The sequence below is a fragment of the Ranitomeya variabilis genome, chromosome 3 (assembly GCF_051348905.1).
Source record: "Ranitomeya variabilis isolate aRanVar5 chromosome 3, aRanVar5.hap1, whole genome shotgun sequence".
In the NCBI taxonomy this organism is placed as follows: Eukaryota; Metazoa; Chordata; class Amphibia; order Anura; family Dendrobatidae; genus Ranitomeya; species Ranitomeya variabilis.
The window spans coordinates 1,860,001-1,877,564 of record NC_135234.1 but is presented as its reverse complement, the minus strand read 5'-3'; the positions used below and the strand labels follow the sequence as shown (position 1 = coordinate 1,877,564).

Below are 17,564 nucleotides of genomic sequence, written 5' to 3'. Positions count from 1 at the left end.
CTCTGTATACAGGGAGCGCCCCCTAGTGGTGACTGCAGACAGGATCTTATCAGGTATCTCTGTATACAGGGAGCGCCCCCTAGTGGTGGCTGCAGAAAGGATCTTATCATGTATCTCTGTATACAGGAAGCTCCCCCTAGTGGTGGCTGCAGACAGGATCTTATCATGTATCTCTGTATACAGGGAGCTCCCCCTAGTGGTGGCTGCAGACAGGATCTTATCATGCATCTCTGTATACAGGGAGCTCGCCCTAGTGGTGACTGCAGACAGGATCTTATCATGTATCTCTGTATACAGGGAGCTCCCCCTAGTGGTGACTGCAGACAGTAAATTATCATGTATCTCTGTATACAGGGAGCTCCCCCTAGTGGTGGCTGCAGACAGGATCTTATCATGTATCTCTGTATACAGGGAGCTCCCCCTAGTGGAGGCTGCAGACAGGATCTTATCATGTATCTCTGTATACAGGGGGCTCCCCCTAGTGGTGGCTGCAATCAGGATCTTATCATGTATCTCTGTATACAGGGAGCTCCGCCTAGTGGTGGCTGCAGACAGGATCTTATCATGTATCTCTGTATACAGGGAGCTCCCCCTAGTGGTGGCTGCAGACAGGATCTTATTATGTATCTCTGTATACAGGGAGCTCCCCCTAGTGGTGGCTGCAGACAGGATCTTATCATGTATCTCTGTATACAGGGAGCTCCCCCTAGTGGTGACTGTAGACAGAATCTTATGTATCTCTGTATACAGGGAGCTCCCCCTAGTGGTGGCTGCAGACAGGATCTTATCATGTATCTCTGTATACAGGGAGCTCCCCCTAGTGGTGACTGCAGACAGGATCTTATCATGTGTCTCTGTATACAGGGAGCTCCCCCTAGTGGAGACTGCAGACAGGATCTTATCATGTATCTCTGTATACAGGGAGCTCCCCCTAGTGGTGACTGCAGACAGGATCTTATCAGGTATCTCTGTATACAGGGAGCGCCCCCTAGTGGTGGCTGCAGAAAGGATCTTATCATGTATCTCTGTATACAGGGAGCTCCCCCTACTGGTGACTGCAGACAGGATGTTGTCATGCATCTCTGTATACAGGGAGCTCCCCATATTGGTGGCTGCAGACAGGATCTTATCATGTTTCTCTGTATACAGGAAGCTCCCCCTAGTGGTGGCTGCAGACAGGATCTTATCATGCATCTCTGTATACAGGGAGCTCGCCCTAGTGGAGGCTGCAGACAGGATCTTATCATGTATCTCTGTATACAGGGAGCTCCCCCTAGTGGTGGCTGCAGACAGTAAATTATCATGTATCTCTGTATACAGGGAGCTCCCCCTAGTGGTGGCTGCAGACAGGATCTTATCATGTATCTCTGTATACAGGGAGCGCCCCCTAGTGGTGGCTGCAGAAAGGATCTTATCAGGTATCTCTGTATACAGGGAGCGCCCCCTAGTGGTGGCTGCAGAAAGGATCTTATCATGTATCTCTGTATACAGGGAGCTCCCCCTACTGGTGACTGCAGACAGGATGTTGTCATGCATCTCTGTATACAGGGAGCTCCCCCTAGTGGTGGCTGCAGACAGGATCTTATCATGTATCTCTGTATACAGGGAGCGCCCCCTAGTGGTGGCTGCAGAAAGGATCTTATCAGGTATCTCTGTATACAGGGAGCTCCCCCTAGTGGTGGCTGCAGACAGGATCTTATCATGTATCTCTGTATACAGGGAGCTCCCCATATTGGTGGCTGCAGACAGGATCTTATCATGTTTCTCTGTATACAGGAAGCTCCCCCTAGTGGTGGCTGCAGACAGGATCTTATCATGCATCTCTGTATACAGGGAGCTCGCCCTAGTGGAGGCTGCAGACAGGATCTTATCATGTATCTCTGTATACAGGGAGCTCCCCCTAGTGGTGACTGCAGACAGTAAATTATCATGTATCTCTGTATACAGGGAGCTCCCCCTAGTGGTGGCTGCAGACAGGATCTTATCATGTATCTCTGTATACAGGGAGCTCCCCCTAGTGGAGGCTGCAGACAGGATCTTATCATGTATCTCTGTATACAGGGGGCTCCCCCTAGTGGTGGCTGCAGTCAGGATCTTATCATGTATCTCTGTATACAGGGAGCTCCCCCTAGTGGAGGCTGCAGACAGGATCTTATCATGTATCTCTGTATACAGGGGGCTCCCCCTAGTGGTGGCTGCAGACAGGATCTTATCATGTATCTCTGTATACAGGGAGCTCCCCCTAGTGGAGGCTGCAGACAGGATCTTATCATGTATCTCTGTATACAGGGAGCTCCCCCTAGTGGTGGCTGCAGACAGGATCTTATCATGTATCTCTGTATACAGGGAGCTCCCTCTAGTGGTGACTGCAGACAGGATCTTATCATGTATCTCTGTATACAGGGAGCTCCCCCTAGTGGTGGCTGCAGACAGGATCTTATCATGTATCTGTATACAGGGAGCTCCCCCTAGTGGTGACTGCAGACAGGATCTTATGTATCTCTGTATACAGGGAGCTCCCCCTAGTGGTGACTGCAGACAGGATCTTATCATGTATCTCTGTATACAGGGAGCTCCCCCTAGTGGTGGCTGCAGACAGGATCTTATCATGTATCTCTGTATACAGGGAGCTCCCCCTAGTGGTGGCTGCAGACAGGATCTTATGTCTATATACAGGGAGCTCCCCCTAGTGGTGACTGCACACAGGGTCTTATCATGTATCTCTGTATACAGGGAGCTCCCCCTAGTGGTGGCTGCAGACAGGATCTTATCATGTATCTCTGTATACAGGGAGCTCCCTCTAGTGGTGACTGCAGGCGGGATTCTTCTGTTATCTGTGCTGCTAGTTGCTGGATATCTGGAGGAGATGGTTTTTGAGTAGAGATTCTTCCTCTTGCTCCTCTCACTGTTTTCTGTCTTATCTCCTGTAAGATGTGGCTGCCGTGTCTTGCGGACGTGATTTTTTAATGTCTTCGTGCAGAGAAGTAATGGAGAAGTGGATCCAGCTCCTCGGAAAGATTGGGTCAGGTTGCTGTGGCCGGCTCAGAGTGTGAGTGACTGCGGCCGTAGTGTTACACAGTGTCACTGCTGGACATGGCGGTAATGTCTGCTCCTCTCCGCAGCCTCATCCTGATGTCTCTCTACAATGTGTCCATTCATCGGGAAGGTCTGGTGTGGATGAGTCGGAACCTTGGACTTGTGCCTCAGCTGCAGCAGCTCCTGACCGGTGAGCCGTCGTACTGCCCCATGTACTCACTAAGCTTTCCTGCCCATGTACTGCCCGCATCTGCCCTTCTGATATCTGGCCGCTACCTCTGCTCTGGAAAGGGTTAATACAGCATTTCTAGGCTCTGGTCTTCACGTTCCCTCATTATGGAGCAGGCGGAGATAATAATACTAGTAATCTCTCTATATAGCGCTAACATATTCCGCAGCGCTTTACACACATCATCATCGCTGTCCCCGATGGGGCTCACAATCTAGATTCCCTATCAGTATGTCTCTGGAATGTGGGAGGAAACCGGAGAACCCCGAGGAAACCCACGCAAACACGGGGAGAACATACAAACTCCCTGCAGATGTCGTCCTTGGTGGGAACGGGGACGACACACAACAGAGGACGTGAATCGTAGGACTCCCTGAGGCTGCATGGTCTCCATTACTTGTGATACAATGTCTTCTCAGCGGAGGACTCTGGTACAATGTATTCTTCTTTTTTTCTTTGGATGTGCACTCCTCCCGTTTGGCACAGGTAATTTTAATTAGCAGGAGACTGCACAGTTAGGGGTCTAGCCCATTCTGCTCTCACTGAAGAGCTTAATGGAGGTGAGTTTCATTGCTCCTTACATTTGGTGTTGGCGCTGTGTGGCGGCCATTGTTGCTGTGGTTTTGTGCCTGTGGGGCAGTGCGGCCTGGAGTCATGGGGACTCAGTCTTGCATGGGCGCTGTGAGACACCAGGCCGCCTGCTCTGCCAGTGCATTGCCGCTGCGGCGGTGGTTAGCACATGCCACATCTCCTTTAAGGTGATAGAAGCTAGGACCTAGAGAGGGGTTTGCCATGATGTGGCTGCAGCTTCTTACAGTCTGATCAGATTGTTACACTAAGAACCTCATGGTCAGTTATATATATTTTAGCCTAGCGGCCTTATATCAATGTTTGATTGTGGAGGTGCTGTCCATTCGATTCGTTCTCAGCGTAGGACTTGGGCACTACACGTTCTCAGGGGGGACTTGGACACAATGTGTTCTCAGCTGAGGACTCGAGCATGACACGTTCTCAGCGTAGGACTTGGGCACTACGCGTTCTCAAGGGGGACTCAGGCATGACGCGTTCTCAGGGGGGACTTGGGCATGATGCGTTCTCAGGGGGGACTCGGGCATGATGCGTTCTCAGGGGGGACTCAGGCATAATGTGTTCTCAGCATAGGACTTGGGCCCTACATGTTCTTCTCAGGGGGGACTCGGGCACGACACGATCTCAGTGTGGGACTCGGGCACTACACGTTCTCAGGGGGGACTTGGTCACGATGTGTTCTCAGCTGAGGACTCGAGCATGACACGTTCTCAGCGTAGGACTTGGGCAGTACGCGTTCTTCTCAGGGGGAACTCAGGCATGACGCGTTCTCGGGGGGGACTTGGGCATGATGCATTCTCAGGGGGGACTCGGGCATGATGCGTTCTCAGCATAGGACTTGGGCCCTACGCGTTCTTCTCAGGGGGAGTTGGGCACGACACGATCTCAGGGGGAACTCAGGCATGACGCGTTCTCAGGGGGGACTTGGGCATGATGCATTCTCAGGGGGGACTCGGCCACGATGCGTTCTCCGGGGGGACTCGTGCACGACGTGTTCTCCGGGGGGACTCGGGCACGACGTGTTCTCCGGGGGGACTCGGGCACGACGTGTTATCCGGGGGGACTCGGGCACAACGTGTTCTCAGCAGGGGACTCGGGCACGACGCGTTCTTGGTGAGACTCGATCATGTCATGTTCTCAGAAGAGGACTCGGGTGGAGTGGGGATCAGAAGAGATTAGAGAACATATATGATTCAGGATGTCTGGGCCTGGCAGCGTGTAGTTCTTTGGCCAGAGGTCATCCTTGGGTGGCCAATGTGTGGACTACGAGACTAGATGTTTTAGATCAGAGTCCTCTCAGTGATCAGCCCTTAGCCAGATAAATGTCCTGCCCTTATAGTGCCTTGAGTCATTCTCGTCTGGCCACTCCTCTTCTAGGCTCTTATATAATAATCTAGGAGATGCCAGTACAGTCCTTTGTCCTCAGCTTTTCCTAACTCCTGGCTCTGCTGTAAGATGCAGTCATATACAGCTCTGGCAAAACTTAAGAGAGCACTAGTGGCACAGTTGTATGAAAATCAGCTTCTCGCCATGTCTGACTGCCATTCCATCCCAGTGTCAGCTGAATTCCCACCAGAGGACGCCTCATTCTACTTAATGTGCTTCTGATTAGGTGATCACCTGAACCAAATATTATTTAACGAAGGAAAATATAAAATCCCTGCTGTGGTGTTTACAATCCTCTTGCAATAGGACAAGCTGGATGGCAAAACAAGTGCTAGTAATATCCCAAAAGTAATAGGAATGAAAAAAAAACTTTTAACCATGCCAAAGGAGTTGAAAAGAAAAGTCTTGAGTGAGGAAAAGAAGGGCTCCATTCTGTCTCTACTAGCAGAGGGACACAGTGAGCGTCTCTTGCCTCCATCCTTAAAATTGGTAAGATGGCATTCCATTACAACAAGGTCAAGCAGCAGACATTGTGGACAACAAAGCTACAGACTGGCAGAGGGTGAAAACGACTCTCCACTGGCTGGGATGACCTTCATCTTATTCGAATGTCACTCAGCAACCGCAGGATGACAAGTGACCTACAAAAGGAATGGCAAATGGCAGCTGGGGTGAAGTGCACGGCAAGAACAGTTCGTAACAGGCTCCTAGAGGCAGGACTCAAGTCATGTAAAGCTAGAAAAACGCCTTTCATCAATGAGAAGCAAAGGAGAGCCAAGCTGAAGATTGCCAAAGACCATAAGGATTGGACCATATAGGACTGGAGTAAGGTAATGAAGTGACCGAGGGCAAGGTCGCCCATGTATATCCATGATCTGGCCCAGCAAAACTTCCACACTCAGATTTCATCTTAACAAACGTATCTTTATGGTTATACATTTTCCTTAACACAGCGGAACACAATAATAGACAATACAAAATATGCCTATTCACAGAGATAACGTGTAATAACAAACTGTCCCTCACTGTCCCTATCCACACGTTACCAGTTCCTTTGCTCCAGAAGGTTATCTTCCCACGTCGCAGGCCTGTCTGTCACTGCAGGGAGACGCTCCGGCCGAAGAGAAAACAACAGGGATTAAACAAACTCTGTCTCTCAGGTCCAGACTGTAGTCCTTGGGGTTCAGCAGGTAAGGGTGGAAGGTTCGGCCTCTCAACAGAGGACCCGCTTACAGTTCATGGGCTCCAGGATCTGTGAATATGTCACCGCTGAGTGCTCTGCAGTGTGGAAGCTGGGAACAATCTGGATGTCAGCTTCCAAGAGAGAGAGGTCATCCAGGCAATCTTCTATATCGCATCTACAGGAGGACGCCAGCACACACAGACTTCTCTCTGCACAGAAAAGTTTCCCGGGCTCTCTCTTTTCCTCCCCTTCCTGTTCACATGACACAACAGGGGGAAGTTTAGCCAATACAGTTTGTTTCTCTGTAATCACAGTCGGCATAGGTATAACTTATGGCCACACGGGGGCAGTGTCTGTCACAGATTCTATGTCAATGATAACAGAACAGTCACAGCCGGCCAGCTCACTACACGCCCCCCCACTCAAAGGTTGGCAGTCCCTGTCAACGACTGACTCCAGGGCGGCGATGGCTGTGGAGGTTATAGGACCCGGCTGTGAAGAGGGCCACACATATTGGTCTCTGTAGGACTGTCCCGGGGGCACTCCTGCGGTGGTCCTCGCCGTCCGCCTAACGGGTGCTAGTCTCTCTCCCCGATCGGTCACCCCACTCTCTACCCCAGTCGGTAAGTCAGTCAGGCGAGCAGGGGTAGGGATGTCTTTCACCTCTACATCCCCGGTATTGGTGTCTCCCACAGTATTAGTGATATCCATCTCTCTAGGTATCACAGGAGGGGAGTCAGGCTGAGAACGGCAGGGGCGCAACATGTTATGGTGCAGGGTGCGGAGGCTGCCGCTGTCTTCGCCTTGTACTTGGTAGACGGGGCCACCAGGGTACGGGTGTCCGATTATTCGATAGACTTCGGTCTCCCACTTGGACCGGAGTTTTCCTTGCGGTTTCTTTATACGAACCAGGACTAGTTGACCCACATTCAGTAGGTCTTCTTGTACTGGAAGTGGATCAGCGTGGACCTGGTCCTGGATCTGCTGTTCCACCAGCCGGTAGACAGTCTCCATCCTTTGATGGTGTGCTTGTAGCCAGGAAGGATAGGTACCACAGGTGTCTTCGTCAGAGTTAGACAGGTGTAGCTCATGGATGCCTTTGCCTGGGCGGCCAAAAAGGAGGGTGTAAGGCAACATTCACATTTGCGTTGTGCGCCGCAGCGTTGGCGACGCAACGCACAACGCAAACAAAAACGCAGCAAAACGCATGCACAACGCTGCGTTTTCCGACGCATGCGTCCTTTTTTTGGTTGATTTTGGACACAGCAAAAATGCAACTTGCTGCGTCCTCTGCGCCCGGACGCGTGCGCCGCAGTGACGAATGCGTCGCAAAACGCAAGTGCAACGCACGTCCATGTGCCCCCATGTTAAATATAGGGGCGCATGACGCATGCGGCGACGCTGCGGCGCCCGACGCTGCGGCGCAGACCGCAAATGTGAACGTAGACTAAGGCGTGTATCCGGTAACAGAATGGACTTGATTGTTATAGGCCCACAGCAGTTCTGGGAGGAATCGAGGCCAGTCGGGTTTTTTGTCTTCTGCTAAGGTTCGGATCAGTTGTAAGAGGGTCCGGTTGAAATGTTCACACGCGCCATTCCCTTGTGGATGATACGGGGTGGTCCTGGACTTCTTGATTCTATACATCTGCTGAAGTTCTTCAATGACTCGCCCTTCGAAACACGCCCCCTGATCAGAGTGTAGCCGCTCCGGACACCCGTAGACCCGAACGAAGTGTTGACAGATGGCCTGTGCAGCTGATTCGGCAGTCTGATCTTTGGTAGCAACAGCGACGGCGAATTTCGTGAAGTGGTCCACCATCACCAGACAGTACTGGTAGCCACTATTCGCCGTTCCGATCAACAGATAGTCCACCATCAACAATTCGAGGGGCCTGGATGTGCTAATAGTCTGGACGGGTGCACGCTGCTCAGTAGACTTGTGGAGTTCACATGTACAACATCTTAGGCAGACGTTTTCAACCAGCTTACGGAGTCCTGGGCAAAAAATGAATTGCTGGGTCCACCGGAGGGTCTTGTCTACGCCGAAGTGGCCATTCCTTCTGTGGGCTTCAGCCACCATCTCATGGGCCAGCTGCACCGGGACGACAATCTTCAAACATTCTTCCAGCATATGGGATAAAAGGGCCCTGCGATACAAGACTCCATCCTTCACGATCAGCCGATCCCATTGGGCAAGTAGGGCAGAGGCCCTGGTTGATAGTCGGGCTCTTACTTCGGAGGGTGGTTTTTCTTGTGTCTTCACGTACTGCTTCAGTAAGACGTGTTCAGGGTCTCGATCTTGAAGCTTGGCCCATTCTTGTTGGGACAGGGGGGACCCCACTACGGCTTCGATCCCGCCTACAGCATACTGGCGGCTATCTTCTATTTGTTTAGCTAGCCGGGCAAAGTCGGGCAGTTCATCTTCCTCCAACTCTTCATCCCGGTCCCCCACTGGCGGGGATGATGTCACTCTGGAAAGGCTGTCAGCATTCTGATTCTCCGTCCCCGCTCTGTATTTAATTTTGTATTGGAATCTAGAGAGCCTTGCCATCCAGCGCTGTTCCATTGCCCCTAGTTTGGCATTTTCTAGGTGGGCGAGAGGATTGTTGTCTGTCACGACCAGCACCTCCGCCCCTGTCAGGTAGCCAGCAAATTTCTCTGTCATGGCCCAGGTCAAGGCCAGGAGTTCCAGGCAGAAAGAGCTGTAGTTGACGGGGTTCTTTTCGGTGTCACGGAGGGATCTACTGGCATAGGCTATTACGCGTTCCTTGTTATCTTGGACTTGGGAGAGGACCGCCCCGAGACCTTGAAGGCTGGCGTCGGTGTATAACTGGAACGGCAAGGTGTAGTCAGCATATGCCAGAACAGGGGATGATGTCAGAGCAGCCTGGAGCGCCCGGAAGGATTTCTCTTGGTCGGGCCCCCAGCTGATGCGTCGTCCTCTGGGACTGTTCGCGGTCCCTCGGAGGGTCTCATGCAGTGGTTCCGCAAGCCGGGCAAAGTCCTTGACAAATCGGCAGTAATAGCCCGCTAGCCCCAGGAAAGCCTGGACTTCTTTGATGGTAGTTGGTTGTGGCCACTCTCGGACAGCTGCTATCTTCTCTGGAGAGGGTTGGACACCTTCGGCCGAGATCTGATGTCCCAGGTAATCGATCTCCTGCTGGAATAGACGGCACTTGCTGGGCTTCAACTTCAAGCCGTGTCTCTTCAAGCGCTGGAACACTTTGCCAAGCTTGTGAAGATGATCCTCAAAGGTGTCGGAGTATACCACGATGTCATCAAGGTACACTCACCGGCCACTTTATTAGGTACACCTGTCCAACTTCTTGTTAACACTTAATTTCTAATCAGCCAATCACATGGCGGCAACTCAGTGCATTTAGGCATGTAGACATGGTCAAGACAATCTCCTGCAGTTCAAACCAAGCATCAGTATGGGGAAGAAAGGTGATTTGAGTGCCTTTGAACGTGGCATGGTTGTTGGTGCCAGAAGGGCTGGTCTGAGTATTTCAGAAACTGCTGATCTACTGGGATTTTCACGCACAACCATCTCTAGGGTTTACAGAGAATGGTCCGAAAAAGAAAAAAAATCCAGTGAGCGGCAGTTCTGTGGGCGGAAATGCCTTGTTGATGCCAGAGGTCAGAGGAGAATGGGCAGACTGGTTCGAGCTGATAGAAAGGCAACAGTGACTCAAATCGCCACCCGTTACAACCAAGGTAGGCCTAAGAGCATCTCTGAACGCACAGTGCGTCGAACTTTGAGGCAGATGGGCTACAGCAGCAGAAGACCACACCGGGTACCACTCCTTTCAGCTAAGAACAGGAAACTGAGGCTACAATTTGTACAAGCTCATCGAAATTGGACAGTAGAAGATTGGAAAAACGTTGCTTGGTCTGATGAGTCTCGATTTCTGCTGCGACATTCGGATGGTAGGGTCAGAATTTGGCGTAAACAACATGAAAGCATGGATCCATCCTGCCTTGTATGGAGCATCTTTGGGATGTGCAGCCGACAAATCTGCGGCAACTGTGTGATGCCATCATGTCAATATGGACCAAAATCTCTGAGGAATGCTTCCAGCACCTTGTTGAATCTATGCCACGAAGAATTGAGGCAGTTCTGAAGGCAAAAGGGGGTCCAACCCGTTACTAGCATGGTGTACCTAATAAAGTGGCCGGTGAGTGTATATCAGCGTGAATTCGAAGTTGAAATCTCCCAGACAGCGTTCCATCAGTCTCTGAATGGTCCCTGGTGCGTTACTCAAGCCGAATGGCATCCGGTCAAACTCGTACAGGCCCATGGGAAGGATGAAGGCGGTCTTTTCTCTGTCCTTCTCACTCATGGGGACCTGCCAATATCCACTGGCCAAGTCTAGAGACGAAAAATATTTGGCCTTTTTCAGGGCGGTCAGTGACTCTTCGATCCGGGGGAGTGGATAGGAGTCCCGGATCGTGCAGGCGTTCAGCCGACGGTAGTCTATGCAAAATCTCAGGGATCCATCTTTCTTTTTGACTATCACCACGGGTGCAGCCCATGGGCTCTGGCTCTCCCGCACCACTCCGGCGTGTAGCATAGATTCTAAGAGGCTTTTCACCTCCTGGTATTGTTGAGGTGGTATTTGTCGGTACCTCTCGCGAATAGGGGCAGTATCGCCCGTGGGAATCCCGTGTTGGATACTGGTGGTGTACCCGAAGTCGGTGTCATGCTTTGCAAAGGAGTCTTGGTGTTCTCGCAGTAGTTTCTCCACTTGAGACACTTCCTGTTTGGTGTACTGGGACGGGTCCAGTTGCACTTTTTCTAGTAGTTTTCGCCCAATGTCTTCATCATCTGCTTGAGCATTTATGGCTGAGACAGTTACCGTCCAGCCATCTTCTGTAGACGGGGTGAATTGTAAGGGTCCCATGGGGTTCACTTCTGTGGGTAGAGCATATACTCTGGCAAGTTGCGTGCCAGCTTCAAGGGCTACACCTACGTCTGCGGTGTTGTTCAGCCTGACAGGGACTGTTCCGTTCCTCACGATGGCTAGGGTGTGGGCGACTAGTGGGTTTAGCTTACTCCCACTTGGAGCCCTCGGCTCGATTAACACTTCAACTCCTTCAAGCTGTCGGTTGGTGTTAAGAGGTAGGGAAATGACTGTCTCTTTTTCAGCGGGCAAAGTAATCCGGGTACAGCGGGGCACTTTAATGGCTGCTAGAGGTAGTTGTTCCTTTGCCATCTGTTGAAGTCCAACGGTCCGGATTACGCGCTGGAACGCCAGACGAGTCGGTTTATGTTTGTTAACTTTCTGCCAGTACTTGGGCCCTTTTCTTGTCAACAGCATAAGATCCAGGTCTTTCAAGATATTCATTCCGATTATTACTGGGGTCTCGGAGCCGAAGCCTTCCTTGACAATGACGATTCCTCGTTTCCCTAGGTCTTGTCCGCAGGTCTTCGTATCCATCCAGGTGACTCCGGTTACTGGAATGGGTAGGTTATTAGCCGCAATTATCTTAATGGTGGTATCTGGATCACAAGCAGGTCTTGGTTTGAGGTACTTTTCATAAAACTCTTCAGAGATCGTGGTCACTTGCGACCCAGTGTCCATCAATCCTTGCACTGTAACTCCCTCCGGAATAACTTCAAGTGTAGGACTACTCGAGGCAAGAGTACTCCGTTGCTGGCTCTGTTTTTCTACACCCCATTCTCTGCCCCCCCCTGCTGCTCGAACCTCAGCTGCAGGGGTGTCTAGTTTAACGGCGGCCATTGTGGTGAGACCTGGCGTGGCGGCTCTGCTCGTGGATGTAGCTGATATTCTGTTTGTCGTGGTAACTGATGGTTTGTTCGTTGAGGACAACGATTCGCCCTATGACGAGGGTCCCCACATGACCAACACGGTCCCGTGGGACAGCTAGGTTACATCCGCTGGTCTCTCTGTCGTTCTAGTGTTAACTGTGACACCTGTTGCTGTAAATCTGCTACCATCTGTTTCAGCTCCTCGGTGTCACTGTTGGGCTGTTTACTGTCTAATATGGATCTGCACGCAGCGCTTTGAGTCCCCACATCCATGACGGGTCCCCTAGAACGTTCTATGGCTTCCTGCTTGACTTCAGCGAAGGTGAGAGTCGGCGTCATCCGAATCAAGTCCTGTAGCGTACGGTTAAGATACTGGTCTCTCAGCCCTATAACGAATTGGTCTCTCAGTACCAGGTCACGAGGAGCTATATTACCCAGTTGTTCCCCTTTTGCACAGACTTGTTCAAGGAGTACCTGAAGGGCATTTGCATATTGGGGAATGTCCTCCCATTCAAGCTGTGTCCGTCTGAAGAACAGGTATCGCAGTGTTCCTTGGTACGTAGTAGGTCCATAGGTCTTTTCCAGCACCCGCACCAAATCCTCCAACGCACGCTGACCCCTGACCGTCTCCAGTCTGACTGTCGTCCATGCCTCGTCCTCTAGCGTCAGTACCGCCATTTCTGCCAAGGTCTTAGGGTCAATATTATACATTTCTCCCAGTATCCGCACTTGTTCCGCCCACTCTGGTACGGGGTAGTTTCGCCCACCAAACTTCCTGACCTGGTTTACAATGGACACCGGCGGCGGTTTCTGACTGTACACTGGGCCTGGGTGGGAATCTTGCTGGGCACAGATCCTGCCGACTACGCCAGATGAAGTGACCGAGGGCAAGGTCGCCCATGTATATCCATGATCTGGCCCAGCAAAACCTCCACACTCAGATTCCATCTTAACAAACGTATGTTTACTGTTATACATTTTCCTTAACACAGCGGAACACAATAATAGACAATACAAAATATGCCTATTCACAGAGATAACGTGTAATAACAAACTCTCCCTCACTGTCCCTATCCACACGTTACCAGTTCCTTTGCTCCAGGAGGTTATCTTCCCACGTCGCAGGCCTGTCTGTCACTGCAGGGAGATGCTCCGGCCGAAGAGAAAACAACAGGGATTAAACAAACTCTGTCTCTCAGGTCCAGACTGTAGTCCTTGGGGTTCAGCAGGTAAGGGTGGAAGGTTCGGCCTCTCAACAGAGGACCCGCTTACAGTTCATGGGCTCCAGGATCTGTGAATATGTCACCGCTGAGTGCTCCGCAGTGTGGAAGCTGGGAACAATCTGGATGTCAGCTTCCAAGAGAGAGAGGTCATCCAGGCAATCTTCTATATCGCATCTACAGGAGGACGCCAGCACACACAGACTTCTCTCTGCACCGAAAATTTCCCGGGCTCTCTCTTTTCCTCCCCTTCCTGTTCACATGACACAACAGGGGGAAGTTTAGCCAATACAGTTTGTTTCTCTATAATAACATTCGGCATAGGTATAACTTCTGGCCACACGGGGGCAGTGTCTGTCACAGATTCTATGTCAATGATAACAGAACAGTCACAGCCGGCCAGCTCACTACAGTAATCTTCTCTGATGAGTCTTTTCTTGAAAAGTATAATGTTACAGGGTATATACACTAGATTCCTTGATAGGGCGTTGATCCAGGGAACTAGTCTGACTGCCGTATGTGGAGTCGGGAAGGAATTTTTTTCCCCAATGTGGAGCTTACTCTTTGCCACATGGTTTTTTTTTGCCTTCCTCTGGATCAACATGTTAGGGCATGTTAGGTTAGGCTATAGGTTGAACTAGATGGACTTAAAGTCTTCCTTCAACCTTAATAACGATGTAACTATGTAATTTTCAGCTTTGCCCAACACCTGGTCATCTAATGGTTAGACGTAGACCTGGAGAGGCGTACAAGCCACAGTGTCTAGCACCCACTGTGAAATTTGGTGGAGGAGCGCATGCATGCACCATGCCACATAGCTAGGTCAAAGTGTGGATGAAGGACCACCACATCCAGTCCCTGTCATGGCCGCCTGATCTCCAGACCTGAACCCCACTGAAAACCTCTGGAATGTAATCAGGAGGAAGATGGACAGTCACAAGCCATCAAACAGAGAAGAACTGCTTACATTTTTGTACCAGGAGTGGCATAAGGTCACCCAGGAGCAGAGTGAAAGACTGGTGGAAAGCTGCCAAGACGCAGGAAAGCTGGGATTAACAATCATGGTTATTCCACAGAATATTGATTTCTGAACTCTTCCTGAGGTAAAAGTATTGTTGCTTCTAAATGATTATGATCTTGTTTTTTTTTTTGCATTATTTGAGGTCCTCAAGCAATGCATTTTTTTTTTATTTTGACCATTTCTCATTTTCAGAAAATAAGTACAAACTTTATTGCTTGGAAACTTTGGAGACATGTTGTCAGTAGTTTATAAAATAAAAGAACAATTTACATTTTACTCAAAAATATAAAGAGAAAATTCAGAGAAGCTGAACATTTTGCAGTGGTCTCATCATTTTTGCCAGAGCTGTAGCTCCCACATTCCACGGACTCTGGGGACAGCTGAGCCTGTTCTGCTGCATGTGATCAGAGGCGTTATCACCACCACTCCTCCTCCTCAAGGCTCTACAATTTTTAGGTTGCCTTCTAAGATGAAGTTAATGCATAGGGAAATTCTTACCTGTCTCTTCATCCTAGATCCTGATAATGAAGTGTGTCTGCACGCTCTGCGTCTCATCCAGTCCTTGGTTCTAGAGCCGGATGTCCTGCACATGTTATGGGAAGATGTCCATCAGTGCCTGCCGCTCATCACAGAGCTGTCCCATGCATCCAACTCAGAGCTGCAGAAAATGGCTGTGGAGTTACTGGAGGAATTGAGGGGTCTGATAGTGGAGGGTTAATGTGTCCGCCATGTCATCTCCTGGTTACAGGCGAATGAAGTCACTGTAAAGTTATATGCATGGAATGTGGGTTCAACTGTTATGTCACGACTACACGATGTCACGTTCCTTGGCCTTCATGTCTTGCCATATATCCTATGTTGTGATGTCACGTTTCTCACCTATGATGTCACCACGAGATGAGGTCATGTTCCTTGGCCTTGATATTAGTACCATATAGCATCCATATGTTGTGATGTCACGTTTCTCAGCTATGATGTCACCACGAGATGAGGTCATGTTCCTTGGCCTTGATATTAGTACCTTATAGCATTCATATGTTGTGATGTCACCACCAGATGAGGTCATGTTCCTTGGCCTTGATATTAGTACCATATAGCATTCATATGTTGTGATGTCACGTTTCTCAGCTATGATGTCACCACGAGATGAGGTCATGTTCCTTGGCCTTGATATTAGTACCTTATAGCATTCATATGTTGTGATGTCACGTTTCTCAGCTGTGATGTCACCACGAGATGAGGTCATATTCCTTGGCCTTGATATTAGTACCTTATAGCATTCATATGTTGTGATGTCACCACCAGATGAGGTCATGTTCCTTGGCCTTGATATTAGTACCATATAGCATTCATATGTTGTGATGTCACCACCAGATGAGGTCATGTTCCTTGGCCTTCATGTCTTGCCATATATCGTGTTGTGATGTCACCACCAGATGAGGTCATGTTCCTTGGCCTTGATATTAGTACCATATAGCATTCATATGTTGTGATGTCACGTTTCTCAGCTGTGATGTCACCACCAGATGAGGTCATGTTCCTTGGCCTTGATATTAGTACCATATAGCATTCATATGTTGTGATGTCACCACCAGATGAGGTCACGTTCCTTGGCCTTCATGTCTTGCCATATATCGTGTTGTGATGTCACCACCAGATGAGGTCACGTTCCTTGGCCTTCATGTCTTGCCATATATCGTGTTGTGATGTCACGTTTCTCAGCTGTAATGTTATGAAATCTGCTGTACTGTGATGTCCTTACAATATGATGTCATTTTTCAGTTGTGATGTCATGACTTTATTACGCCATGTCCTTAATTCATAATACATATAGAGTATAATACATACTCTACAGTGTCATGTTTCTAGCATGTGTTATTGTTTCTACCTTTGGGAAGTTCCAGTTTTCCTGTGAGATATGTTTCTTTTGTTCTGTTTTTTTGGGGGGAAATTAAATGATTTCCTTTGTTCTGTAGATATTCATAATAATAAAAAATTACCAATACCTTGACTGGCAAAGTAAGGAGTACACCTTCACCCCCAAACCGCAGGCCATGCATACCCTGGAGACACGGGGTCAGTGGGTGCTCTCGTCCACTGGCCCGTCTGTCTATAGAAAGATCGCATGGACCAGGGCTCATACCACTGAACACCTGTACTTGTTCTACCTGGGCAGAAAACTACTCAGACATAGTGTGAGGGTAACACAATGGGGTGATACTTTATTGGACCACCAACAGCCAGTAACGTATGATACATATGGAAAGGCAAAGAATCCCAGCACCCACATATTGAGTAGAAGCTGTTTCATTGCAATCAAAGCAAAGCCATAGTTTCAGCCCATCCCAGGCTTTTAACGGCTGAATTGTCTATGGATTTGCTTGGATTGCAATAAAACAACTATTACTCAATACATGACTGCCGGGATTCTTTGCCTTTCCATTTATACTTCCTTCACGAGCACCACACTGGAACATGGAGCGCCGACCACTTCTTGCTTTTTCCCTTAACATATAGTACAGTCCCAGTAAGTACACAAGCTGGTGAAAATGTTAGACTTTCACCTTTCCGCTGGCTCTCCAGGGATTAGAACCTCTGTGACTTCATCCAGGACCGACCATCCCAACCAGTGGAATCCCGCTCTTTGTCATGCACCCACAGAGAGGAGGTAACGACAAGCTTAGGATACTGAGCGAGTACATAAGATATGTATCCAGGTGACCTGATTGTCCCAACCTGATGTTTAGTGCAGCGGGATAGACAGGCAGTGACCCGGGAAAGTTCAAAACAAACGTCTTTTAAGGTCCAGAACTCACAAAACAAACAGAACACGGTACAGAACACGGTATCCTCCGGATCGCAGCCGGGAATCAAGACTGTCCATATCCAAAACTTGTTGCCGTGTGCGACTGCAACCCCGTGCTATGCTGAAGGGTGCCAGGCCTTTTGGGCTTCGCTTTGCTCCGTGTTAATTCACACAGGCTGAGCTCTGCAGAGCCGCCTGCTCTGCAAGTTTGCAAACCAACACTGGCACACCCAACCCTCTGCTGCAGGGTTTTTAAATGGAATCTGTGGCCATGGGCGACTTGTAAGATCTGGCCTGGAGGAAACAAACTGCCCCACTACCA

General features: G+C 49.7%; 1 protein-coding gene across 6 annotated transcripts in view; it reads left to right on the top strand.

Annotated features, from left to right (window-relative positions):
• Positions 1-16,430, top strand: part of HSF2BP (heat shock transcription factor 2 binding protein) — a 217,361-nt gene extending 200,931 nt beyond the window's left edge. For 2 of the 6 annotated variants that reach the window (XM_077293543.1, XM_077293542.1), the window contains 3 exons: positions 2,932-3,049; positions 3,123-3,226; positions 14,952-16,430. In XM_077293543.1, the coding sequence (XP_077149658.1) occupies positions 2,932-3,049; positions 3,123-3,226; positions 14,952-15,154 (425 nt within the window). In that variant the 3' untranslated portion in view covers positions 15,155-16,430. The remainder of the gene's footprint in view (positions 1-2,931; positions 3,050-3,122; positions 3,227-14,951) is intronic. The other 4 variants (XR_013223640.1, XR_013223642.1, XR_013223641.1 and 1 more) reach the window with 4 other exon arrangements.
• Positions 16,431-17,564: the final 1,134 nt, after the last annotated feature.